The sequence below is a fragment of the Herpailurus yagouaroundi genome, unplaced genomic scaffold, assembly GCF_014898765.1.
Source record: "Herpailurus yagouaroundi ecotype Mexico unplaced genomic scaffold, PumYag 77, whole genome shotgun sequence".
NCBI classification, from domain to species: Eukaryota; Metazoa; Chordata; class Mammalia; order Carnivora; family Felidae; genus Herpailurus; species Herpailurus yagouaroundi.
Window position 1 is genome coordinate 35,613,185 of NW_024412388.1, and position 27,921 is coordinate 35,641,105.

Here is a 27,921-nt window from a genome sequence, read left to right on the forward strand (position 1 = left end):
GAAGCAGGCTCCAAGCTCTGAGCTGTCAGCCCTGAGCCGGACATGGGGCTTGAACTCACAAACTGTGAAATCATAATCTCAGCCAAAGTCCCATGCTTAACCGACTGTCCCACAAGTTCTTCCTTTTAATGAAGTCCTACTTTTCAATTTTTTCTTTCATGCATTATTTTTTTTTTTTTTTATTTTTTTTCAACGTTTATTTATTTTTGGGACAGAGAGAGACAGAGCATGAACGGGGGAGGGGCAGAGAGAGAGGGAGACACAGAATCGGAAACAGGCTCCAGGCTCCGAGCCATCCGCCCAGAGCCTGACGCGGGGCTCGAACTCACGGACCGCGAGATCGTGACCTGGCTGAAGTCGGACGCTTAACCGACTGCGCCACCCAGGCGCCCCTATATTTTTGGTATTGTATCTAAAAAGTCATTGCTAAACCCAAGGTCTCTAGATTTTCTATGTTATCCTAGGTTTATAGTTTTATGTACTACCTTTATGCCTTTGATCTATTTTAATTTTTATGAAAGGTGTAAGGTAAGGTCAGTGTCTATATATATTTTTTTTCTGCAGGTGGAGGCAGTTTTTCCAGTACCAGTTGTTGAAAGGACTATCTTTTACTTCTTTGTCAAAGATCAGTTTGCTATATTTGTGTGAGTTTATTTCTGAGCTCTCTATTCTGTTCCATTCATCTAGTTGTCTACTCTTTTGCCAATTCCATACTGCCTTGATTACTGTAGCTTTACAGCAAGTCTTGAGGTTGGGTAGTGTTAGTTCTCCAGCTTTGTTCTTCAATACTGTGTTGGCTATACTAGGTCTTTAGCTTTTAGAAAGAGTTTTTCAGTATCACAAAATAACTTGCTGGGATTTTGGTTGAGACTATATTGAATCTATAGATCAACCTAGGAAGAACTAACATAATAATAATAATAATAATGAATCTTCCTATCTATGGATACGGAATATCTATTTATTCAGATCTTTGATTTCTTTCATCAAAATTTTATAGTTTTCCTCATATAGATCTTACACATATTTTGTTAGATTTACTAAGTACTTTTGGGGGGGTGCTAATGTAAATATATTGTTTTTATTTTTATTTATTTATTTTTTAAAAAAAATGTTTATTTATTTATTTTTGGAGAGAGAGAAAGTGAGCAGATGAAGGGCAGAGAGAGAGAGGGAAAGAGAGAATCCCAAGAAGGCTCTGTGCTGTCAGTGCAGAGCCTGATGCAGGGCTCCATCTCACAACTGTGAGATCATGACCTGAGCCAAAATCAAGAGTTAGACACTTAGTGACTGAGCCACTCAGGTGCCCCAATATATATTTTTTCATTTCAAAAATATTTTAAATGTTTATTTATTTTTGAGAGAGAGAGCACAAGCAGGGGAGGGGCACAGAGAGAGGGGGACAGAGGATTAGAAGAAGGCTCTGCGCTAATGGCAGAGAACCCAATGTGAGGCTCAAACTCCCAGACTGCAAAGTCATGACCTGAGCCAAAGTTGGATGCTCAACCAACCAAGCCACTCAGGTGCCCCTCTATTTCAAATTTCAATTGCTCATTGCTGGGATATAGGGGGGCAACTGACATGTATTATATATAAAAGTCAATTGCCTTCCTATATACATATTTTTTCATATATATAAAAGATGTTTCTTTTTTGAAAACTGAAGTATAGTTGACATAATGTTACACTAGTTTTAGGTAAACAACATAATGATTCAACAACTCCTTAAGTTATCACAACTGTAGTGACCATCTATCATATAATACTATTAGAAATATAACACTATTAGAAAACCCCTGATTATATTCCCTATGCTGTACCTTTCATTCCACCATGTGTTCATTCCATAACTGAAGTCTGTACCTCCCACTCCCCTCTACCCATTTCGCTCATCTCCCCGCTCCCCTCCTCCTTGGTAACCACCAATTTGTTTTCTGTATTTATGAGTCTGTTTCTGCTTTCTGTTTATTCATTTGTTTTGTTTTTTTAGATTACACATATAAGTGAAATCATATGATAGACTTTTGTTTATACAGATTTTAAATTTTGCATAAAATCTTTCATTCTTTTCTTTTTTAAAATTTAAATTGTAGGGGCGCCTGGGTGGCTCAGTCGGTTAAGTGTCCGACTTCAGCTCAGGTCACGATCTCGCGGTTCGTGAGTTCGAGCCCCGCGTCGGGCCCTGGGCTGATGGCTCGGAGCTTGGAGCCTGCTTCCGATTCTGTGTCTCCCACTCTCTGTCCCTCCCCCGTTCATGCTCTGTTTCTCTCTGTCCCAAAAATAAATAAATGTTAAAAAAAAATTTAAAAAAAAATAAAATTTAAATTGTAGTTAGTAAACATACAGTGCAATACAGGTTTCAGGAGTAGAATTCAGTGATTCATCACTTATATACAACACTCAGTGCTCATCACAACACATGCCCTCCTTAGTACCCATCACCCAACTAGCCTATCTCCCACCTACCTCCCTACATCAACCCAAAGTTTGTTCTCTATCATTAAGAGTTTCTTGTGGTTTGTTTGCCTCTCTTCTCTCCCCTGCTCTTCCCATATGGTCATCTGTTTTGTTTCTTAAATTCCACATATGAGTGAAATCATATGGTATTTGTCTTTCTCTGACTGACTTATAAAATCTTTAATTCTTACGGTCAGTAATCTATAGGCTCCAAACTAGGATGTTTTAAGGGAACAGGTTAAAAGTATGTGCAACATGTGGAATACCTTTAAAAAAAAGAAAAACCCTACATTTAGAAAGCTGATTTTTATATATTAACCTTGTATCTTGCAACCTTGTTATAGTAACTTATTCTACTTTTTTTGACTCTTTGGGATTTTCCACATAAACAATCATGTCATTTACAAACCAAGACAGTTTTATTTCTTCTTTCCTAATCTATATACTTTTTATTTCCTTTCTTATCATACTGCATTATCTAGAACTTCCAGTATGTTGAATGGGAAAGGGTGAGAAGGAACATTCCTATCTTATTCCTGATTTTCAGGGGAAAGCATCTAGTTTCTCTCCACTAAGTATGATGGTAGCTGTAGGTTCTTTGTAGATATTCTTCATTTTTTAAAGTTTATTTATTTATTTTGAGAGAGAGACAGAGAGAGCAAGAGTGAGTGAGCATGAGTGGAGGAGGGGCAGAAAGACAGAGGGAAAGAGACAGAATCTCAAGCAGGCTCTGCACTGTCAGCAACGAGCCCGATGTGGGGCTCGAATGCACAAACTGTGAGATCATGACCTGAGCAGAAATCAAGAGTCAGACACTTAACTGACTGAGCCACTCAGGCGCCCCTAGATTCCTTATAAAATTAAGTTGATTCTCTTTCTTTTTAACTTTTAAATAATTTTAAAATCATTTTTTATTTTTTAATTAAAAAAATTTATTTTTGAAAGACAGAGAGAGAGACAGAGAGACAGAGCATAAGTAGGGGAAGGGTAGAGAGAGAGAGAGAGAGGGAGATACAGAATCTGTAGCAGGCTCCAGGCTCTGAGCTGAGGGCACAGAGCCTGTTGTGGGGCTTGAACTTGTAAATTGCAAAATCATGACCTGAGCTGAAGTTGGATGCACTATCAACTGAGCCACCCAGGCACTCCAATTTTTAAAAATTTTTATTTTAAGTAGGCTCCATGCCCAACATGGGGCTTTAACTCACAACCCTGAGATCACGAGTTGCATGCTCTAGCAACTGAACCAGTGAGGCACACCAAGTTGGTTCTCGTCTATTCCTGGTTTGCGGAGTGGTTGTTTTTATCATGAATAGGTGCTGGATTTGGTCAAGTATTTTTCTAGCATCAATTGATATAATTCTATAATCTTCTTTAGTCTGTGGATGTGATAGGTTACATTAATTGACTTTCAAGTGCTGAACCAGCCTTGCATATCTGGGATAAATCCCACTTTGTAATGGTATATAATTCTTTTTATACTTCACTGGATTCAATTTGCTAATACTTTGTTGAGGATTTTGGTACTTATATTCATGAGTAATACTGATCTGCAGTTTTCCTTTCTCGTATTGTCTTTATCTGGTTTTGGTATTAGAGGAGTAATGCTGTTCTCATAAGATGAGTTAGGAGGTGTTCTCTCTGCTTCTATTTTCTAGAACAGATTTTAGAGAATTTGTATCATTTATTCCTTAAAAACTCATAAGTGAAATCACCTGGGCCAAGTGCTGTCTGAAAGATTACTGATGCAATTTCTTTAATAGATACACGCTTATTCAGATTATTTATTTCTCCATATGTGAGTTTTGATAGATTGTGTTTTCCAAGGAATTGGTCCATTTCATCATTGAAGATAACAAATTTGTGGAAATATAATTTCATAATTTTTCTTGATCATCTTTTTAATATATAGGGGACTCCTGTTTCATTTATGATATTAGTAATATATATTCTCTCTTTTTTTTCTTGGTTAGCTTGGCTAGAAGTTGGATCAATTTTATTGATCTTTTTATTTTATTAAAAATTTAAAAAAATTTGGGGGGGATCTGGGTGGCTTAGTTGGTTAAGTGTCTGACTTTGGCTCAGGTCATGATCTCACGGTTCATGGGTTCGAGCCCCACGTCGGGCTCTGTACTGACATCTTGGAGTCTGGAGCCTGTTTCAGATTCTGTGTCTCCCTCTCTCTCTGCCCCTCCCCTGTTCATGCTCTGTCTCTGTCTCAAGAATAAATAAACATTAAAAAAAATTTTTTTAAATTAAAAAAAATTTTTAATGTTTATTTTTGAGAGAGAAAGAGAGAGACAAACAGAGAGAGAGAGACAGTGTGAGCAGGGAAGGGGTGAGAGAGAAGGAGACACAGAATTCAAAGCAGGCTCCAGGCTCTGAGCTATCAGCACAGAGCCTGATGCAGGGCTCAAACTCACAAACTGTGAGATCATGACCCCCTGAGCCAAAGTCAGATGCTTTACCGACTGAGCCACCCAGGTGCCCCTTTTCTTTCTTTCTTTCTTTTTTTTTTTTTAACTTTTTTAAAAGTTTATTTATTTATTTTGAGAGATGGAGGGAGGGAGAGAAAATGAGGGAGAGAGAGAGAGGCAGAGAGATAGGGAGAGAGAGAGAATTCTAAGCAGGTTCTGCACTGTCAGCACAGAGCCCTATGTGGGGCTCAGGCTCATGAACCATGAGATCATGACCTAAGCCGAAATCAAAAGTTAAACACTCAACTGACTGAGGCACTCAGGCGCCCCTTTTCTTTAAACTTTTCTTAACAGTTTGAGAGCGAGCAATTTGATGGATCTATTCAAAGAAGTGCCTTTTGCTTTGAGTTTCCTCTATTTTTTTTATTTTGAATTTCAATGATTTTTTTCTGTAATTTTTATAATTTATTTTCTTCTGCTAGCTTTAAGTTAATGTTGCTCTTCTTTCTTTAGTTTGCTAAAGTGTAAGCTTAGATTATTGATTTTATTTTCCCTTCAGCTTGAGATATAATTGACATATAACTTTGTGTAAGTTTAAGGTATATAGTGTGATTTCATAAACATACTGCAAACGATTGCCACGATTAGATTAATTAACACATTCATTATTGTGTGTGTGTGTGTGTGTGTGTGTGGTTAGAACATTTAAAACCTATACTCTTAGCAGATTTCAAGTATACAACACAGTATTGTTAGTTATAGTCACCATGCTGTATGTTAGAGTCCAAGAACTTATTTAATTATAACAGAAAATCTGTACTCTTTGACCACGATCTTCCCATTTCTCCCACTCCTCAGGCCCTGGAAACCACCAATCTACTCTGTTTCTATGGATTTGGCACTTTTAGATTCCACATATAAGTGTGATCATACTGTATTGGTCTTTTTTTTTTTTTTGACATAACAACATGGGTGAACCTTGAGGGCATCCTGTTTAGTTTTCACTATATACGATGCCTTTCAGGTTCATTCATGTTGTTATAAGTGACTGGATTTTCTTCCTTTTTTATTATGGCTGAATAATATTCCTGTGTGTGTGTGTGTGTGTGTGTATTACTATACATTCTTTATCTATTTATCCATTGGTGGACACTTAGGTTTTTTCCAAATTGTGGCTATTGTGAATAATGCTGCAATGTAGTAAATACAGGGGTGCAGATAACTCTTTAAGAGTGATTCCATTTCCTTTGGATATATATACTTGGAAGTGGGACTGCTGGACCACATATGGTAGTTCTATTTTAAAATTAAAAAAATTTTTTTTAATGTTTATGATTTATGAGAGGCAGGGTGCAGGCGGGAGAGGGGCAGAGAGAGAGGGAGACATAGAATCTGAAGCAGGCTCAAGAATCTGAGCGGTCAGCACAGATCCCGACTCAGGGCCCGAACCCATGGACTGCAAGGTCATGACCTGAGCTGAAGTTGGATGCTTAACCGACTGAGCCAACTAGGTGCCCCTCTACTTTAAATTTTTGAGAAAGCTCCATACTGTCTTCCAAAGTAGCTGTACCAATCTGCATTTCTACCAATACTGCATGAGGGTACCTTTTTCTGCACATCCTTGCCAGTACTTGTTATGTCTTGTTTTCTGATAATAACCATTCTGAGAGGGTAAGGTCATGGATTATTGATTTTAAATTCTCTTTCTTTTCTGGGGTGCCTGGTGGCTCAGTTGTTTAGGCCACTAACTCTTGATTTTGGCTCAGGTCATGATCTCACAGTTCATGGGAACAAGCAGCACAAAGCCTGTTTGGGATTCTCTCTCTCTCCATCTCTGCCCCTTCCCTGCTTGTGCTTGTTCTCTCTCAAAATAAATAAACAAGCAAAAAAATTGGGCAGAGCCTTCAGTAGCTGTTGCCTTTGAATTTTTTTTCTTTTCTAACATATGCATTTTAATGCTATAAATTTCCCTCCAAGCACTGCTTTTGCTGCATCTCACACATTTCGATCATTTGTATTTTAACTTTCATTTAGTTCAAAATATTAAAAAATTCCTTGACATTTTTTTTGACCTATGTGCAACTTAGAGGTGTGTTGTTTAATCTCTATGTATTCTGGGATTTTCCAGTTATCCTTCTGTTATTGATTTCTAGTTTAATTCCCCTGTTGTCTGAGAATATACTTTGTATGATTTCTTTTATTAAATTATTTAGGTGTGTTTTACGGTACAGAATGTGGTCTATCTTGGTGAATTTTCCATGTGAGCTTGAGAAGAATGTGCATTTTGTTGTTGTCTGATGAAGTATTCTATAAATGTTAATTGGATCCAGTTCATTGATATTGCTATTCAGCTCAAGTATATCCTTACTGATTTTCTGCCTACTGGATTTGTCAACTGCTGATAGAAATATGTTGAGTTCTCCAACTATAATAGTGGATTTGTTTATTTCTTCTCGTTCTATCAGTTTTTGCCTCATGTATTTTGATGTTCTGTTACTAAGTACATATATATTAAGGATTATTATGTCTTCTTAGAGAACTGGCCCCTTTTATAACTGTGGAATGCCTCTCTTTATCCCTGTAATTTTCATGTTTTGAAGCCTGTTTTGTCTAAAATTTATATAGGCACTTCAGCTTTCTTTTGATTTGTGTTAGCATGGTAGACCTTTCTCTGTATTTTGTTGTTGAAGAAATCTGTTTTTAAGAAATATTTTTATTTGTTTTAGAACTATTTTTAGTATTTCTACTATGTATGCTTTCCTGGAAGAGTACCTTTTCCAGACTCTTCCTGCTTTCAGTGCAACTAGTCTGGCAGTGAGGCTACAGGGTGTGGAAAGTGAGGGCCAGAGTGTTGACAACACCTCCTTGTTTTTTTGTTTTTTGGTTTTTTTTTTGTTTTAAAGTCCTGGCCTCTGTTTTTAGTAGAAAATATTTGGAAAGGTAAAACATATAAGCTCAGTCATAGAGAAGTTAAATGACTGCCTAAATTCATTTAAGTACTGGGAAAAAAAATGAAGCCCAGTGCTGTTCAGTGTCTGTACTCAGGGTCTATTTGCTTGTTCTAGCACTGATTCTTTATCAGTTCATTCATCTATTTATCTATCATATATATATATATATATATACACACACACACACACATATGTATATGTATATATATATACATACACATATATATGTATATATATGCTAATTACATTCAAAATGTTGTGTAAATATTATCACTACTTATAAACTTTTAAATCACCCCAAGGGGCGCCTGGGTGGCACAGTCAGTTAAGCGTCCGACTTCAGCCAGGTCACGATCTCGCGGTCTGTGAGTTCGAGCCCCGCGTCAGGCTCTGGGCTGATGGCTCAGAGCCTGGAGCCTGTTTCCGATTCTGTGCCTCCCTCTCTCTCTGCCCCTCCCCCGTTCATGCTCTGTCTCTCTCTGTCCCAAAAATAAATAAACATTGAAAAAAAAAAATCACCCCAAACAGAGGCTCTGTACCTGTTAAACAATAATTTACATTGCCTCTCCCCTCAGGTCCTGGTAGCCTTGAATTTACTTTCTGTCTTTATTAATTTGCCTATTATAGATATTTCATATAAATGTAATCATACAATATTTATCCTTTTGTATCTGGATTATTTCACTTAGCATGTCTTCAAGGTTCCCCCAGGTTGTAGCATGTATCAGAATGTCATTTCTCTTTATGACTTAATAATATTCCATTCTATGTATATACCACATTTTGTTTGTTTATTCATATGTTGACAGACACTGGGTTGTTTCCAACTTTTGGCTATTATGAATAATGCCACAATGAACACTGATGTTCTGTATCTGAGTTCCTTTTTCCTTCCTTCCTTCTTTTCTTTCTTTTTTAATGTTTATTTTGAGAAAGAGAGAGTGAGCAGGGAGGGGCAGAGAGAGGCAGAGAGAGAATCCCAAACAGGCTCCACACTGTCAGCACAGAGCACAATGCAGGGTTTGATCCTACGAACTGAACTGTGAGATCATGACCTGAGCTGAAATCAAGAGTCAGATGCTTAACCAGCTGAGCCACCCAAGTGCCCTGTTCCTCTTTTCTATTCTTCTGGTTATATACCTAGGAGTGGAATAGCTGGGTTATATTGTACTTCTATTTAAAATTTTTAGGAACAGGGGTCATGGCCAGCTCATGGCATGTGACTCTTGATCTTGGGATTGTGAGTTTGGGCCCTACATTGGGTATAGAGCTTATATTAAAAAAAATAAAAAATAAAAATTTCAAGAACAATCAAACTATTTTCCACAGCAGCTGTCCCATTTTACATTCCCACCAGCAATATACAACATTCCAATTTCTCCACATCCTTGCCAACTTTCTTTATTATTTTTTATAATAGCCATTCTAATGGGTGTGAGGTAGTATCTCATTGTGGTTTTGATTTGCATTTCCCTAATGACTAATGATTAATGATGTTGAGTATCTTTTCATGAGTTTATTATTTATATATGTTCTTTGGAGAAATGTCTTTTCAAGTCTTTTGCCCATTTTTAAATTGGATTGGTTGTTTTTTTGTTGTTGAGTTGTAGTTCTTTATATATTTGTATATTAAGCCCTTTCAGATATATGCTTTACAAATATTCCATCCTATAGGGTGTCTTTTTACTTTCTTAACAATATTCTTGGATGAACAAAAGCTTTAAGTTAAAAAAAATTTTTTTTAATGTTTATTCTTGAGAGAAAGAGAGAGAGACAGAGACAGACAGAAAGCATGAACAGGGTAGGGACAGAGCGAGAGAGGGATACCAAGCAAGAGAAGGTCACAAAATCTGAAGCAGGCTCCAGGCTCTGAGTTGTCAACACAGAGCCCGATGCAGGACTCGAATTCACAAGCTGTGAGATCATGACCCGAGCCAAAGTCAGACACTTAACTGACTGAGCCACCTAGATGCCCCAAAAGCTTTTAAGTTTTTAAAGAAGATTTTAGTTTTAAGTAATCTCTATACACAATATGGGGCTTGAACTTACAACCCCAAGATCAAGAGTAACATGCTCCACTGACCAAGCAGGCCAGGCACCCCCCAAAGTTTTTAATTTTGATAAGGTCCAATTTACTTTTTCTTTTGTTGTTCATGCTATTGGTGTCATATCTAAGAATCCATTGACAAGTCAAGGTCATAAAGATTTATCCCTACATTTTCTTCTATGAAGTTTATGGCTTTAGCTCTTATATTTAGGTCATTGGTGTATCCCTTTACTTTTACTCCATCTGTATCTTTATATTTAAACTGGGTTTCTTGTAGACCACATATAATTAGGCTTTGGTGTTTTTGTTTCAAATGTGCTCTGCCAGTCTCTGCCTTTTGATTGGCATATTTAGACCATTAACATTTAAAGTGATTACTGATATAGTTGGATTAACATCTACCATATTTGTAACTGTTTTCTCTTTATTACACTTGTTCTTTGTTTCTTTTAAAAAAAAATCTTCCCCATCTTTTTGGCCATCTCTGGCTTACAGTGAGCATTATTTTATAATTTAATTTTCTTTTCTCTCTTGTTAATTATACTTCTTTGAAGGTTATTTTAGTGTTTACCCTAGAGTTGCAGTATATGTTTACAATGAGTCTAAGTTCATTTTCAAATAACTATACCACTTCATAAGGTGCCTTATAACAGTATTCTCAATTTTTCCTTTCCTTCTGTAATTTCATTGCTGTCATTCATTTCACTTATCTTTAAGCTATAATCACCCAATATATTGCTACTATACATTGCTAGTATTATTTTAAAATTTTTAAAAATATTTTATTTTTAAATCTCTATACCCAATGTGGGGCTCGAACTTATAATCCTGAGATCAAGAGTTACATGTTCTACTACTGAGCCAGCCAGGCACCCCTGCTATTATTTTAAACAAGCAGTTATCTATTAATTCATTTAAGAATTAAAAAAAAAGGTTTTATTTTACCTTCATTTATTCCTTCTTTAACACTCTTCCTTTCTTTATGTAGATCTGAGTTTCACATTTACATATTTTTCCTTTTCTCTGAAGGACTTCTTGCAAAGCAGATCTATTGGCAGTAAATTCCCTCAGTTTGTCTAAGAAAGTATTTCTCCTCTACTATTGGAGGGTAATTTATTTGGATACCGAATTCTAGGTTGGTGATTATTCTTTCAACATTTTACATATTCACTTCACTCTCTCTTGCTTGCATGGTTTGTGAAAGTGATGTAATTTTTATCCTTGTTTCTCAATAGGTAAGGTCTGGTTTTGTTGTATGGTTTCTTTAAAAATTTCTCTGTCTTTGGTATTCTGCAGTTTGAATATATGTTTAGGAGAAAATATTTTGGTGTTCATATTTCTTGGTCTTCTTTGAGCTGCATTCTAGTATCTGTCACTAATTTTGGAAAATTCTCAGCCATTATTACTTCAAATATTTCTTCTGCTCCTTTCTTCTCCTTCTGGTATTCCCATGATGTACATGTTAGGTATATTTTCTAATTGTCCCACAGTTCTCAGATATTCTGTTCTAGGTACCTCCCCACCATTCATTTTTTTCTCTTTGCATTTCAATTTAAGCAGTTTCAATTACATTTATAACTTAAAATTTTGGAAATATTCACATGGTTCAATATTGAAAAGATACAAAAAGGTTAATAATTAAAAGTTCTTTCTCTCCCTCACCCCTGACTCTCATTCACCCACTTCTAACTTATATGCAACCAATAATATCAATTTTTGGATTACATAACAGGATATTCTATGGTTAATAAGGAAATACATTATGTAGTTCGTCTCCTTAAAAACAACAACAACAACAAGAACAACGACAACAACAAAAACCTTAAAGAGTAGGCTAGTATATACATATTTGCATGTTATACCCCCCCACATCAGCATATCTTGGAGATTCTTCCATACCAGTACATAAAGAGCTTCTTTTCCTTTAAATGGCTGCATAGTATTCCATTTATGGATGTACAGATCCACGACTCCTTATTCAAAATCCTTGGGTTTTGAATGTGTTTTGGAATTCAGATTTTTTTAAGTTACAGAGATATAATTTATGCATACATTATACATAATTTTTATAGTGGGCTTGGAGCAAGATCCCATAATTAAACACATTACTATTTGTGCAGGGAATGAATAAATATTCACACTAGTTGGGATGAAGAGCAAAATCAGTATTGTAATTTATCAATACAGAAATGAAATAGGGTGATATAGACCATAAATACTTGGTACTCTTTATTTCTAAGAAAACATTCAATAAACATAAAACCAAGCTAAATATCTCTACATACATATGCAGAGAGTATTTGCTACATCTGGTTTCTTGAGGATATTGGATAAAAGGTTTCATCAGGTTTGCTATTAGAACTGAATATTTAATGATGGGGCAGGAATGGGATTCTTTACAACTAAAATAGATGACCTTTAAAAATGTGTAGTTCTAGGGTAACATAATTCATTAATATGGTTTTCTAGATAAGCAGTGTCTTCAATTAAGCAAGAGCCATAACCTCTTCACTGATAAACACATGTTATTCAAGACCAATTAAGTGCTCATACATTTCCCCCATATTGTCTATGGAGATTTTTTCCATCTGTTATATTTCACCATAGTCATCAATACTAGTCTCATGCTTATTTGGGTTACACCATTTTAGCAATTTTTCTATCTTGCAAGGAATGTACAACAGGTACATAACATATTCAGTATTTTTTTAATATGAGATTGCTCTACTTTAGCGCTTTACAACCTTAGTGCACATAAAAGTCATCTTGAGAATTTGTTTAACATATAGATTCTTGGGCTACACTCACAGAGATTCTGATTCAGTGGATCTGGGAATTTGTATTTTTAACAAGCTTACAAGCAATGTTGATGCTACTTGTCCACTGACCACACTTTTGAGTAGCAAGGCTCTGACTTATTTAGACTTTTAGTCAATAAAATTTTAGCATAAGTAGTAAGACTATATATCTTTTCAGTAGTGACAAAATCCTTCAAAGTCTTTATCTACAGGTTTACTTTCAAACGTTATTGTAAGCCAAAGTGTCTGCCAAATATTTATCAATCATTCCAACCACCAGCAACTGTGTAAATGGCATCGTTAAGGTAGGCCTGATCAAGCTTCCACAATAACTTTTTAAGGAAGTATTAGACGTTAGCTGCTGCCAAGTATAGAGTATAAAAATTAAAAAATAAATATTACATTTGCTCTTCACTAGGAGTAAAATTTCTTGGTCACAAGAAGTTTAGGAGGGGTATGTGTGGAACGGTGTTCCAGGAATAGTATAATCAATATGGTTTTCTTCCATTCCTGTTTGTGTGCAATGAGTTCATATCATTGGTAAAGATTATTAGGTCAGTTAGAAAATATCTCTTTGATTACTTATTCTTTTTTGTTTACACACTAACAATGAAATTGTGAACAACTTCTGAAACATCCTGGATGTTGGCTTTTTCTAACTTTACCTGTCCCCTGCATTGGCACATCCCAGAACTTTCAATCTGTGTTTAAAGTCCTTAAAATCTCTTGTTGGCTCATTAATCATTGTTATTTATTTATTTTTTAAAAAGAATATCAGCACTGCATACATGTTTAGGACTAAGATTTTCATTAAAAATGATCTTAACAAATTTGTCAATATAACTTTCCTCTACTTCATGGTAAGTAGAAGCTTCTTCATCATAGATATTCAGATATTTTATACCATGATGCTTCTTAACTTTCTGCAATCAATTCTGGTATTTTATACTCACCTTAAATATGTTCAGTCCTTCATGGCATATTCTAGCTTGTTTCATGACCAAAAATCATTCAGTGGCATAGTCACACTGCTTCATTGTTGAAACTATTCAATCATGCTCATGTCAACATCTTCATTTTTTGCCCTCTGAAAAATATTCTATTCTTCATTAGTTCTGGTCATTGTTGTTCTGGTAAAACTTCAATACTTTTTCTATTTTTTTTTCAAGTCATGTCATGTTAATTGCCACACCCTATTCTTTAGTAAGATGCCTTACAGACATACCTGGATCAAGTTTCTACACTAACTCTATTTTCTGTGCTACTAAAAATGATAGATGCTTCCATTTTTTCTTATTCTCATCTTCAATTTTCTGGACATTTTTATAGGACAATTAAACTCAAATGGACAAAACAACAACAACATAAACAAAGAAGGCAACACAGTATTAGTGAACAGCAAAGATGTATATGACTAAGAGTGATGAGACCAATGCCTAATGTCAGTTGGGGTCAGGTTTTGCTGTGGAACTTAACAAAAAAAGTTTGGATTTACAAGGCTTTTCAGATTTTGGAATTCCACATAAGAGATTTTGGATATATTTAATCAGTCTCCTATTGATGAATACTTAGAATGTTTCAAATATTTTGCAATCACAAACAATGTTGGACTGAAAAACCTAGTACAAACATCATTTCACATTTGTACAAATATATTTGTAAGATAAAATCTTGGAAATGAAATTGCTGGGTCAAAGGATATGTGCACTATAATTTTCATAGATATGCCAAATTGCCCTTCACAAAGGGTTACCAATCTATACTCCCACTCCACATCTTTGCAAACACAATGTTTTATCAAAATGTTTTCTTTTATTTTGAAATAATTTCAAAATTACAGAAATGTTCCAAGAATAGTACAGAGAAATCTTTTCTTACCCTTGAAGCATTCAAAAGTATGTGACTTGACAGCCCATCACTCCTGAACACTGTAGTCTATACTTCTGGCAAAGAAGGACAATTTTCTACATACCCATAATACAACCGTCAAAATAAGGAAATTAATATTGATATAGTACTACCATCTACCAGATCCTATTCAAGTTTCACCAGTTGTTTCAATTAAGTACTTTATAACAAACAGATTTCATACAAGATCATATTTGTCATGTCTCTTTAGTCTTCGTCATTTTGGGAAAACTCCTCAATCTTCCCTTGACATTTATGATCTTGACACTTTGTAGATTAGACCAGTTATTTTGTTAAGTATGCCCTTCTTTCTGGGTATGCCTGATGTTTCCTCAAGTTCTTATAGCTTCCTTACAGGTGATATATATAAATATGACTTGACCCATTTCTGATGGTATTAACTGTGATCATTTGATTAAAGTGATGTCTGCCAAATTTCTCTAATGTAAAGTTACACGTTTCCCCCTTGTGATTGACAAGTATTTTGTGGAAAGATAATTTGAGACTATGTAAATATCCCTTATCAAATGTTAACCCACTAGTTTTATTATCCATTGATGTTTCTAGGCTGAACTAAGTATTATATGGTTGCCAAATGGTATATTCTTTTTTTCCCAAATGTTATATTCTCATTTCATCATTCATTCCACAATCACCAGTTGGCATTCCACTCTATTCATTTATTTGTTTATACCATATAAAACTCATGGATATCTATTTTATTCAATGAGTTATAATCAGTTGCCATCATTACTTATCTATACATTTATGTACAGCTTTAAAACTGAGGTATAACTGACATACAATAATCAGTGCATATTTGAAAATGTAAAATTTGATAAATTTTGACATATGTATACCTCCAAGAAACTATCACCACAATCAAGACAATGAACACATACATCATTTCCAAAGTTTCCTTGTGACCTCTGGTAATCCCTTCTTCCCCTTCCATCATAGCTTGCCCCAGCTCCCATTCCCAGGAGACTGCTGATCTTCTTTCTGTCACTATAGTGTGCATTTTCTAGAATTTTATATAAGCAGAATAATACAATATACGGCTTTTCCTTTGGTCTGGCTTCTTTCACTTAGCAATAATTATTTTGAGATTCATTCACATTGTAGTATATATCAATAGTTCGTTCCTTTTCATTATTGAGTAGTATTCCACTGTATGGTTATATCACAGTTTGTTTATCCCTTCACATATGGATAGATATTTGGATTGTTTCCAGTTGCTGGTATTAAAAACAAAGCTGGTGTGAACATTCATGCTGAATATTTTTTATAGATACATACTTCCCTTTCTTTTGGGTGTTATCTAGGAGTGCAATGGCTGAATCATGTCTATTCAACTTTTTAAGAAATTGTAAAATGGTTTCTCAAAGTGGTCTTGCCACTTATGTTATGCCTATGGTGTATGAAAGCTCCACTTGCTCCATGTCCTTGCCAGTCCTTGCTATAGTTTTTTTTTGTTTTTTGTTTTTTGTTTTTTTTTTTTTAACTTTAGCCATTTTCTTATCGTGATTCTATTGTATTTCCCTAGGGACTAACGATATGGAACATTTTTCATGTGGTTATTTTCCATCAGAATATCTTTTTTGGTGAAATGTCTCTTCATAGCTTTGCTCATTTTTAAAAAATAGGTTGTTCATTTTCTTATTGAGTTTTGAGACTTCTTTACATATTCTGGATGCAAGTCGTTTATGAGATATGTGATTTGCAAATATTTCTTTCAATCTGTTGCTTTTCATTCTCAACAGAGACTTCATAAAGCAAAAGTTCTTAATTTTGGTAAGACAATTTATCAATTTTTTCTTTTACAGATTGTACTTAAAAATCTTTTTTTAATGTGTATTTATTTTTGAGACAGAGAGAGACAGAGCATGAGCATGGGAGGGGCAGAGAGAGAGGGAGACACAGAATCTGAAGCAGGCTCCAGACCCTGAGCTGTTAGCACAGAGCCCGATGCGGGGCTTGAACTCATGAACCACGAGATCATGACCTAAGCCGAAGTTGGACGCTTAACTGACTGAGCCACCCAGGCGCCCCTGGATTGTACTTTTAATGTTGTATCTACAAAATCTTTGCTTAATATAAAATGAAATGATTTTTCTAATGTTTTCTTTTAAAAGTTTTATAGTTTTAGCTTTTACATCTAGGTCCTCAATCCCTCATAAATTAATTTTTGTGTATGTTGTAACATTTGTTGAAAAGACCATCTTTTTCTCAACAGAATTGACTTTGCCCTTTATTGAAATAAACTGACCACATATATATAAGTATACTTGGGACTTTCTTTTTCATTGATTTGTTTGTCTATCTTACCCCAATAATCCTTACTGGATACTATAGCTTTATAATATGTCTTGAAATTGGGTAGTGTTAGTCTTACCACTTTTGTTTGTCTTTTGCAAAGATGTTTTTGGCTACTGTAGGTCCTTTGCATTTTCATACAAATGTTAGAATCAGATAATCAATTTCTTTTTTTTTTTAATTTTTTTTTAACGTTTATTTATTTTTGAGACAGAGAGAGACAGAGCATGAATAGGGGAGGGGCAGAGAGAGAGGGAGACACAGAATCTGAAACAGGCTCCAGGCTCTGAGCTGTCAGCACAGAGCCCGACGCGGGGCTCGAACTCACGGACTGTGAGATCATGACCTGAGCTGAAGTCGGACGCTTAACCGACTGAGCCACCCAGGCGCCCCCAGATAATCAATTTCTATTCCAAAGCCTGTTGAGATTTTGATTGGAATTGCACTGAATCTATACATCAATTTGTAGAAAATCAACATTCAACAATATTGAGTTTTCTAATTCATAAGTGCAAGATATCTTTCAATTTATTTAGGTCTTCTTTCATTTCTCTCAACAGTGTTTTATGATTTTCATCATATAGGCCTTGAATCTTTTGTTAAATTTATTCTAAAGTATTTCATACCTTCTGGATACTATTACAATAATTTTTAAATTTCAATTTCTGATTGTTCATTGCTGGTATATTGATTTTTGTATACTGATCTTGTATCCTGCAACCTTGCTAAACTCATTATTAATTTTAATAGCTACTTGTATATTTCATAGGATTTTCTACATAGATGAGCATATCATCTGAGAATAAAGATAGTTTTACTTATTCCTTTTTTTTTTTTTTTTAAGATTTTATTTTCAAGTAATCTCTACACCCAATTTGGGGCTTGAGCCCACAACCCTGAGATCAAGAGTCTCATGCTCCACCAAATGAGCTAGCCAGGCACTCTTACTTCTTCCTTTCTAATGAGGCTATCTTTTATTTCTTTGTACTGTCTAACTGCATTGGTTAGAACTACTGGTATGATGTTGAATGAAGAGCTGAAGGCAAACATCATTACCTTGTTCCTGATGTTAGGAAGAAAGGATTCTATCTTTTACCATTAAGTTTAAGGGTAGCTGTATATTAGATACCCTTTATCATACCCTTTATCATGTTGAGAAAGTTTACTTCTTTTCCTAGTTTGTTGGGAGTTTTTACTGTTCTTATTAGGGATTAGTACTAGATTTTATTAAATGCTTTTTCTGTAGTTTTTTAAAGTTTATTTATTTTTTGAGAGAGAGTGAGAGAGAGCACACATGAAGAGAGCAGGGCAGGGCAAAGACGGAGAGACAGAATCCCAAGCAGGCTCTGCGCTATAAGTGCTGAGCCTGACACAAGGCTTGAACTGACGAACTGTAAAATCACGACCTGAGCCAAAATCAAGAGTCAGAAGCTTAACTGACTGAACCACCTAGGTGCCCCACTTTTTCTGTATTATTAAGATGATGCAATAACCCAGGTGTTTTCTTTTTTACTCTATTATTATGGTGAATCACAGTGATTGCTTATTGAATGTTAAACTAAACTTACATTCCTGGGATAAACCCTACTTTGTCATGATGTTTTATCTTTTTACAATATATTATTGGATTCAATCTGTTAACATTTTTATTAAAAATTTTTGCACCTATACTCATAAGGATATTAGTCTGTAGCTTTCTAACATTTATTCATTTTTGAGAGACAGAGCGTGAGCAGGGGAGGGGCAGAGAGAGAGAGAGAGAGAGAGAGAGAGGGAGACACAGAATTCGAAGCACACTCCAGGCTCTGAGCTGTCAGCACAGAGCCTGATGCGGGGCTCAAACTCACAGACCATGAGATCATGACCTGAACCAAAGTCGGACGCTTAACCGACTGAGCCACCCAGGAGCCCCTGTAGTTTTCTTTTCTTATAATGATTTTTGACTGGTTTTGGTATCAGAGTAATGTTGGCTTCATAGACTGAGGTGGGAAATATTTCTTCCTCTTCAATTTTCTGGAAGAGTTTGTATAGAATTGCTATGTTTTCCTTAAATGTTTGGTAGAAGTGAAGCCAACTAGGCCTGGATTTTTCTTTGTGGAAAGGTTTTTAACTACAAATTCAACTTTTTTGAAATTCATTTCTATATATTATTTATTTTTATTGTGATAAAATATATGTAACATAAATTTTACCATTCTAACCATTTAAGGGTACAATTCAATGACATTAAGTCCATTCACAATGTTGTGTAACTATCACCACTATACATTTCCAGAACTTTTTCATCATTTCACATAGAAACTCTATATTCATTAAATAATAACTAATTTCCCCAAGCTCTGTATTCTACTTTCTGTCTCTATGAATTTCTACTCTATTTTGCTTTCTGCCTCTTTGAATTTATGATATTAACTGTGGCCACTTTACTCAAGTGATGTCTGCAAGGTTACTCAATGGCAGAATTATACTTTTTACCTTTATGATTGATAAGTATTTTGTGGAGAGATGCTTTGATACCACACAAATATCCCATTGCTAATAAAATGCCCACTAGTTTAGCATCCACTGATGTTTCTTTGCTGTGGCTATTCTAGGTACCTCACATAAATAGAATCATACAATATTTCTCCTTTTGTGTCTGGTTTATTTTACTTAGTATGTATCAGGATTTCATTCCTTTTTACAACTAAATTAATATTCCAAAGAGTGTATATGTCATATTTTGTTCATTCATCTGTTTGATACATATTTCCAACTTTTTGTTATTGTGAATAATGTTGCTATGAACAGTGATATACAAGTATCTGTCTGAGTCCACGCTTTTAATTCTTTTGGGGTATGCCTAGTTCATTTTTATTTATTCTTGAATGAGCTTTGGTAGTTTATATCTTTCAAGGAATTAATCCATTTATGTTGTTTGTTTTATTGACATAAAATTCTTCATAATATTCTTTTATTATTATTTTTTGTCTTTAGAGTTTGTTTTGATGTCACCTTTCTCAATCTTGGGATTGGTGATTTTTATCTTCTTTTTGACTTGATCAGTCTGGACAGAGATTTCAATTTTATTTTTTCTTTTCAACAAACAGTGTTTGGTTTCATTAATTTTATGTACTGTTTTTCTATATTCTATTTATTGATTTAGGCTCTGATCTTTATTATTTCCTTTCTTCTGCTTACTTTGAGTTTCATTTGATCTTTTTTTTAAATTTAAATTCAAGTTAGTTAACATACAGTGTAGTCTGGGCTTCAGGAGTAGAACCCAGTGATTCATCTCTTACATGTGATACCCAGTGCTCACCCCAAAAAGTGCCCTTCTTAATGCCCGTCACTTATTTAATCCTTCCCCTGCCACCTCTCCTCCAGCAGCCCTCAGTTTGTTCTCTGTATTTAAGAGTCTCTCAGGGTTTACTTTCCTATTTTTATCTTCTTTTCCTTCCCTTCCCCTTCCCTTCCCCTATGTTCTGTTGAGTTTCTTAAATGCCACGTATGGGTGAAATCATATGATATCTGTCTTTTGCTTAGCATAATATCCTCTAGTTCCATCCATGTTGTTGCAAATGGCAAGATTTCATTCTTTTTCATCACCAAGTAATATTCCTGTGTGTGTGTGTGTGTGTGTGTGCGCGCGCGCGTGCGTGTGTGTGTGTAAGTGTGTGTGTGCGTGTACCTTCTTTACCTATTCATCAGTCAATGGACATTGGGCTCATTCCATAATTTGGGTATTGTTGATAGTGCTGCTAATAACATTGGGGTGCATGTGCCCATTTGAATCAGCATTTTTGTATCCGTTTGTATACCTAGTAGTACAACTGCTGGGTCATAGGGTAGTTCTACTTTTAATTTTTTGAGAAACCTCCATATGGTTTTCCAGAATGGCTGCACCAGTTTGCATTCCTACCAACAATGCAAAGGGGTTCCCCTTTCTCCGCATCCTCACCAACATCTGTTGTTTCCTAAGTTGTTAATTTTAGCCATTCTGACAGGTGTGAGGTGGTATCTCCTTTTTCTAGTTTCTGGTTAAGGTGGAAGCTGAGATCACTGATTTGAAAACTTTCTTCTTTTTAGGTACAGGCATTTGGTGTCAAAAACTTCCTTCTAAGTAAAGCTTTAGCTATATTCCAAAAATTTTGATATGCTGTTCTTTTAATTTTCATTCAGTTTAAACATTTTCAATTTTTTTTTGTTTTTTATCCCCTTTGTCCAGTGAGTTATATGGAAGTGTGTGATTTAATTTCTCCAAATTTGGTGGATTTTACACATATCTTTTTATTGTTGATTTTTAATTCAATTGAGGTTGTCTGAAAGTTTTTTATTTCACCTTTGTTTCTGAAAGATATTTTCACTGATTTAGAATTCTTTAAAATTACTTTAAAGAATTTTCTCCACTCTCTTCTAGTTTACACTGCTTCTAGTGAGAAACACGCTCTCATGTTTATCTTTTGTACATAATGTCTTTTTTCTCTAGTTACTTTTAAATAAGACTTTCTCTTTAAATACTGGTTTTTAAGCAATCTGATTATAGTGTGCCTTGGTATAGTTTTCTTTGTGTTTCTTGTGCTTGAGATTAATTGAACATTGTGGATCTGTAGTCATTCTATCCTGCTTGGAATCTGACATTCTATGCCATACCACTGCCATTCTCACCCCCACAGAGATGTCTATTATCAAATTTATTGATTTTTGCCTATAAGAGTGAAAATATTATGTCAGGGTAATTCTAATTCATATTTCTCAAGGGGGGACAAGGATTTTAATTGTTTAAAAGTTACTTGTATCTTTTCTACAACTGTCTGATCATATCCTTTGTTCAGTTTTTGTATTGGTGTATTGCTCATTTACATATTGATTTATCTGTATCTTTTACCTTTTCCATAATAAGTATGTATTTTGGGGGGCAACAAGATACAGTTATTTTTTAAAAAATGCTTTAAAATAGCCATAGTTTCCTGTTATCAGAAAAATACTCACAACCCATGCTAGTTAGTATTTCATTATAGCTTCTCAGGGGCTTATTTTCATCTTCTTTGTAATTAAACCTACCTAGATAACAGGGAGGTATGTGAGCTTAAAAACTTGAGAGTTATTCTGGGCTGCCTATCTTCTGACAAGGAGCCCTGGAAATATCACAAACTCTCATAACTATAAAGAGATTTATAGCACTATCTTAGTCATGACTTTACTGGATCTTCCAAAGGCCCCGAAAGGCTGACAGGATCACTGACAATGACCCCCATTTTATAGACTTTGAACCTAAGGATTGCAAAGGTGAAGTGACTATCATACAGAAGGTTAGACTTAGAAGTTATCTTGAAGATGATTTCATACTATGTACTCAGCATCCCACAATTAGTAACAAAGGCAAAACTCTGGCTTGGACCCAGGTGCTCATTCTAATGGCAGCAATCAAAGTAGCCATCTATTCTAAGTTGTCAAGTATATCACTTGAGTAGTCACTCTAAGTAGTCAAGAATAGCTTTTCTTCTTCAGGAGACTGCAGACCAAGCTCCTGATAGGCCATGACTGGGCCAGCATAATGGGGGTGTTGGAGCCTAAAGTCTATCTATGCTCACCTTTGGCAGCGGTCAGCATGGTGGAGGCCAGTTCACACTGCTGTGATTCCAAGTGTCCAAGCGTGAACCAGCGAGGATAACGGCTGGGCACCACAGACACCATATGGTGAGGGTGAGAAGTGTCTCCTGTAGAAGTTGAGCTTTCTAGAACAGGTAACCTAGAAGACCCAGGGAGAGTCATCAGCCACCATCCAGACCCTTACTGTTCTGAGCTACCTTAGAGAAATTTGTTCTTTGCTGGGGAGGAACTGGGCAGGAAAGGGTTAACTATGAGTTTTAAAGGTTTTAAAACTTAGGGCACTTGGGTGGCTCAGTTGGTTAAGCATCCAACTTTGACACAGTTCACGGTCTCATGGTTCGTGAGTTTGAGCCCCACATTGGGCTCTGCACTGACAGTGTGGAGCCTGCTTGGGATTCTCTCTCTCTCTCTGCCACTCCCCATTCCCCCCTCCCCCATCTCAAAATAAATAAATAAACTTAAAAAAAGGCTTTAAAACTTCAGAGTACTATACTGTAAATGAGGTGAGTGTCTGGGTACAAGTAGAACTCAAGCTGAATACTCCTTACTGCAAATGGATTTGAAAAGCAGTTCAAAAGCCCTAAAATTATTTTATAAAGTATAAGAAATATATGCCAAGGAATCCTCAGCAGTCCTTTTCTGGTTCAAGTGAAGAGCTGTCACAGCCTTCTTATCTAACTAAAATTCTTCTGTATGGTCTGCTGCATCCTAGAGGTCCACCTGCCTAATCCAAGGATCCTGTTCTAGTTTGAAAATGAAATACCCATAGCTCACTGTTCTAAAGTCTCGGTGTAGAAACTTACTTTTACTTCCTTCAGATGTATCTGGTGACCTATGCCTGGGAACCATGATTCATTTGAGCTATGGAAGGGCTTCAACTTCTTCTCAGTCTGCCTAATGGGCCTCAGAATCAGAACAAAGATACTCAGGTCTTGGATGCTCTCTATCTATTAAAAACTCAGGGGCTTCCTCGGACAACCCACCAAGAGTACAGGTAGCCAAATGGGTCACTAGCAAGGCATTCCAAATAGGAACCCTACATCATATGAAAATCCTTGAGCCATTTTGGGATAGGCTTGGTCCAATATTGTTAGGTCCAACAGAATAGACAGAGGGTAAGAGAAGAAAGTGAGATACACAAAGCGCAATAGAGACTTCTGCTTTGATGGAGGCAACTGGACTGGGAAAGGGCTACCTACCTCATGGCACGTAAGGCTAATTTATAGGACAGGTCTGGATCATGAGGCAGTAGAGCTGAGAACAAATACTTGGCAAAGGTATGCATGGGAACACTCTCTCGGTGAATGACTTCTCCTAAACCACTGAAGGGGCCCCCTGCAGGAAGAAGATAAGACAGCCAGTTATTTATCTGTATGCTTCTAATTTGTCCACCTGGACTAGGGTCTTGCACATGTTTGCTGGCCATGGGAACTTTCACTACACTTTCATGTAAAAAAATATTTCTGTGCAGTGCTCTGTTGGAGGGGAACCCAGAATCATGGGCCTAAGACACTGTGACAAAACTCCTCTCTACTTACCTTCCAGTAGTAAGATACATTGTTTCTGCAGTGTTTGCACTAGCTCATCGTCCAGCTGTAGCTCCTGAAGTCGACTTAGGAGCTGCTCCTCATTACGGCACACCTTGTCCTGTGCGTAGAGGCCTTCAGGCATCACCCTCTGTTGACCCATCCCCATCAGAGCAACTTCCAGGGCCAATGACAGGTAGGATTCATGGCTGTTTGGGCAGCCTGTAGCCATAGGTACATGCTGGTACACAGGGGGTCTGCTTTCATTCATATCTGAGGGCAACAGGGGACCAGATTCTTTAGGTCAGCTCTGTGGATTTTTCTGCTCCTCTCTCCCTCCCACTCTGGAATAGTGACAGTTAAGTCATCAGATAGCACTGGGAAGCTGAATCAGAACCCCAGAGCAGTAAGGAAAATATACTGAAAAAAGCTTATACAGAGCCACAGAGATTCCCAACTCCTTCCCAGTATGTGAAGTGGCTAGACAGGTTGGGGAAGAAGAAGATCTTATATTAATTGTTAACACATTATGTAATACCATGATTATCTGGTTTTGTATCTGTCTCTTTCAGGACAGTGCAAGCATCTTAAAGAGAAGAGACTTTACCTCATTGCCCTATGCATCTCCAGGGCATAGCATATGGAAGGAGCTAAGTGTATATCAGTGGTGAATAAATCCCAAGTACAATCTCAGGTTTTCAAGATGTAAATGTCATTATGTAGATGAAACAGACCAAAGATTATGATTTCCTTTCATGGAATTAGAGGGAAGATAAGGGCAGCTCTAGCTTGGGCCACCCCTTGTATCTTTACCCAGAGAAATCCAAATCCATCCAGTTAAACTATTACTTTTGTAACATTGACAACTTGTATGTTATTATTACTTCATATGTTCTACTTCTAGGTTCAAAGTTTCAGAAAAAGAGCACAGGTTTAAAGTCTTACACAGGTTTAGAGTCTTGGTTCCTTTTCTTTATCCCTCCACTCATCTGGTAAGTATTTATGGAAAACTATTAAATGAGACGTATTGCACTAAGTGCTAGATTCACAAAGATAAGTAAGTCATAATTTCTGCTTTCAAGAAGCTAAAGTCTAGTACGATAATCACCTGTAAACAAACTGTAATGCAGTGAGCTAAATACTATAACAGACGTATGTATATAATATAGTGATGGCATAAAGGAAAGAAGAACCAATTCTGTCTCTGGTCCTTGCTACTTTGAGACTGCTAAGTTCCTTTCCTTCTAGTTCTCATTGGTAAAATTGGTATATAACCATCATAAGGGAAAAAGTTAAAAGGAAATACGAGTACTATGAAATCGCAAGGGTTACACACACTCTTCTTGTTGGAAGTTCTTTTCCACTTCAAGACTGCTCTGAGGCTTGGCCTCGGCCTCAGCCTCCTGAAATCCCTCTCACTCTTCTTATTCCCTTTGGATCACACTCTTTAGGCATTTATAGTATAGAAGTGAGGGGAACAAAGGAAGGCTGGCAAGGTAAAATGGGAGAATAGGACAGGGCTAGTCTACAGAGTGGGAAAGGAAGGTGGCAAAGAAAGGAAGGCCAAGGCAACCCGTCAGGGCAGGTCCAATTTGGATAAGAGAAAAAGGGCTGCATGAAATGTAGAATAGAGTCTGGCAGGGAGGAGAGGGCTACCAAGGGCAGTTCCAGCTCTCCTCAGGCTGACCCCTGTACCTGACACTTCCAGATAGCCATCATCGTTCAAACGGCAGGCCTCAGTCAAAGTGAGGAACAGGCAGCCAATGGGATCCAGTGGGTGGCCCACCCAACCTTCTAGGTTTGTGATGGTTGTGGTTCCTCTCTGTAACAGTTCTGGAAATAAGCAGACCCAAATTTTAGAAAGTGATGGAGACACACTGCTCTCTGTCCCTGCCTGGGTCTCCTCATTAGTCTCTTTCAGGCACTAGCCTCAAGACTTAAAGAAAATCTTCCCTCTTTGTCTTGCCTTGGATTCATAGGACTGGTCACAAGTTTATCAGTCAGATGTAAGGTCTTGAGGTCTGCATTTAGGCTTCTCACTGGCAGCACAAATATGTAAATATAATTTTACAGTTTTAAAAAGGTCATCTTATACTAGATCTAGTGGGCCTTCCAACTACCCTGTGAGGGAGGCAGACCAGCATTATTATTCCCATTTTGCAGATAAAAAACCCTGAGATTCATAGAGATAAAGTCAGGCATTCCACACAGCAAGTAGAAAAACCTGAAATTCTTGGGGTGCCTGGGTGGGTCAGTGGGTTAAGTGTCCGACTTCAGCTCAGGTCATGATCTTATGGTCTGTGAGTTCAAGCCCTTCGTCGGACTATGTGCTGTCAGTTCAGAGCCTAGAGCCTTCTTCGGATTCTGTGTCTCCCTCTCTCTCTGCCCCCCCCCCCACTCTGTCTCTCAAAAAATGAATAAAATGTTAAAAAAAAAAAAAAAGAAAAGAAAAACCTGAAATTCTCTAGCTCCTGCCACTCCATGAAATTTTATGAAAATAAAATAGTAGGCCTTGTAGCCCCTAAGGATCCTCATCAGCCCCAGCCTAAGGAGTTAAGATGGCTCCTTATCACTATACCTTTCTTCTGATGCTTGTAGATTTCCAGCTGCCGTTGCTGCTGCAACCTCAGAGTATTGATAATGGCCACTGTGAGTCTGAGGGCCTCTTTTGGATAACCATGGGAACGCAGGGCATCAACCCGAGCACAGGCTGTAGGCACATGCTCTACCAGATGAAGAAAATATTTTGGTTGGGTTAGATTTTCCAATCAGGAAAATTCATATTTGACAAAGGGAGTTTGTGTTTTGCTCAGTTCCTAAAATTCAACTGCTATCTACTCTGTACCAAGACCAATGTTTTATTTTTTAAGAATATAACTGAGTAAGTCACAGGCACTACCTTCAAAGAGCTACCATGCAGCCTCAGTATGGCATAGAAAGGAATACATAGCTAGGATAATAAAATGTAAGTACCTCTTTGTGAACTTGTACTATGGGAACCCAATGGAAGTAGCAACTAACTGCCTAAAGGGAAAGGCCTCATTCATTCATTAATCCTACATTTCCTGAGAACCTATTATATGTCAACTCATTTGCCAGCAAAAGGAAGTAAAAACGTGCAAGACAGGTTGCAAGCATTTACATTCCTACCAGTAGTAAATGAGAGTAACTATCTCCACGCAACCTTTCCCACACCATAAACTAATTATCTTTATTTTAAAAATCTCTGGGGCACCTGGGTGGCTCAGTCAGTTAAGCATCAGACAGTTGGTTTCAGCTTAGGTCATGATCTCACAGTTCGTGAGTTTGAGCCCCATACTGGGCTCTGCACTGACTGCGGAGCATGCTTGGGATTCTCTCTCTGCCCTTCCCCTGCTTGCCCTCTATGTCTCTCTCAAAATAAATAAATAAATAAACTTAAAAAAAAAAAAACTCTCTGACCATTTGACAATCAAAAAATGGTAATTCAGTTTTGTTTTGATTTTCATCTTTGTTTACTGATGAGGTGTATACATTTTCACATTCTTATTAGATTCATGTTTTAGAAGTATTGGATCAAAGAGGAAAGATGACCAAAGGAGACTTCAGGTACTGGACCACAGTGAGTCTGGCCAAGGCTTTCAAAAGAGAGATAGGGACATACATGCATATTCAGAAAGATCTTGAGAAAGACAAGGATAAGAGGTGAAGGATAGAACTAGGGAATTGGGAGAAGATATAAAAATATATGTCATTGTTGTAAGACTCAGAAAATGAGTTTTGTTTTTTTTTTTTAAATACTGTCTGTTTTGGAACGGGCATCCTGTGATAAAGTCAAGAAGAGACTGACAGTCAGCCAGAGGAAGGTTTAAACCCACAGTAGAACAGCTCTGTTCCTTTATGATGAAGCGGGTTAGGAAAGGTGGAAAGGAG

At 36.6% G+C, this 27,921-nt stretch overlaps 1 protein-coding gene across 2 annotated transcripts in view; it reads right to left on the reverse strand.

Moving 5' to 3' along the window:
• ZSWIM5 (zinc finger SWIM-type containing 5) overlaps positions 1-27,921 on the reverse strand; it is a 255,667-nt gene that overhangs the window by 7,033 nt on the left and 220,713 nt on the right. For both annotated transcript variants that reach the window (XM_040470035.1, XM_040470034.1), the window contains 5 exons: positions 26,588-26,734; positions 25,705-25,842; positions 24,022-24,282; positions 23,683-23,818; positions 22,465-22,622 (listed from right to left, as the gene is read on the reverse strand). In XM_040470035.1, coding sequence (XP_040325969.1) covers positions 22,465-22,622; positions 23,683-23,818; positions 24,022-24,282; positions 25,705-25,842; positions 26,588-26,734 — 840 coding nt within the window. The remainder of the gene's footprint in view (positions 1-22,464; positions 22,623-23,682; positions 23,819-24,021; positions 24,283-25,704; positions 25,843-26,587; positions 26,735-27,921) is intronic.